Raw genomic sequence first — 528 nt, forward strand, 5'->3', positions numbered from 1 at the left:
GTGTAGGAGGCAGGTTATGATAAACTGTAAGTATTTCCATAATACCCTTAGGTCGGATACCTGCCAGTTGGATGGATAGCCAGAGAGAGAGACAGATGGGTTCCTGATGGTAAACGTGACTGGATTACAGGTCGTGGAGGTGCAGCCCTGAGGGGGGCAAAGATTGACTAGAGGGCTGCTAAGGTACCTTGAATGGTCAAACTGCAGCGCGACCGATGAGGAGCGCCTGTCCCAAGCAGTCTTATTGATAACATCTTTAGTATGTTGTACCTGGAATTCCCATTCCATAACTGTCAAGGCAGAGTCCATTCCAAAGACCATGAGAAGGAGGAGGAGGCCAGGCATGGCTAAACAGGGGGGGGAGAGGCAGAGCGGGGTACCAGTCCAGACATTTTAGACTTACTGCGATTCCCATGAGTAAGAGGTATAACACTGCTAGCAAAAGCCTTTTCCAGAACACCCATTCCTGTGGGGCCACTGCAGCTAGTCCAACAGAGAGAATTAGGGCTAGTGTTATGGAGAGGACCT

The 528-nt window shown here is 50.0% G+C and overlaps 1 protein-coding gene across 1 annotated transcript in view; it reads right to left on the bottom strand.

The window, feature by feature from the left end:
• Positions 1–288, bottom strand: part of LOC102490457 (nuclear RNA export factor 2-like) — a 62,518-nt gene extending 62,230 nt beyond the window's left edge. Inside the window, 1 exon segment of the mRNA XM_014583199.1 lies at positions 188–288. Within this exon segment, the coding sequence (XP_014438685.1) occupies positions 188–288 (101 nt within the window).
• Positions 289–528: the final 240 nt, after the last annotated feature.

Source organism: Tupaia chinensis, unplaced genomic scaffold (assembly GCF_000334495.1).
Source record: "Tupaia chinensis unplaced genomic scaffold, TupChi_1.0 Scaffold144165_1, whole genome shotgun sequence".
In the NCBI taxonomy this organism is placed as follows: domain Eukaryota; kingdom Metazoa; phylum Chordata; class Mammalia; order Scandentia; family Tupaiidae; genus Tupaia; species Tupaia belangeri.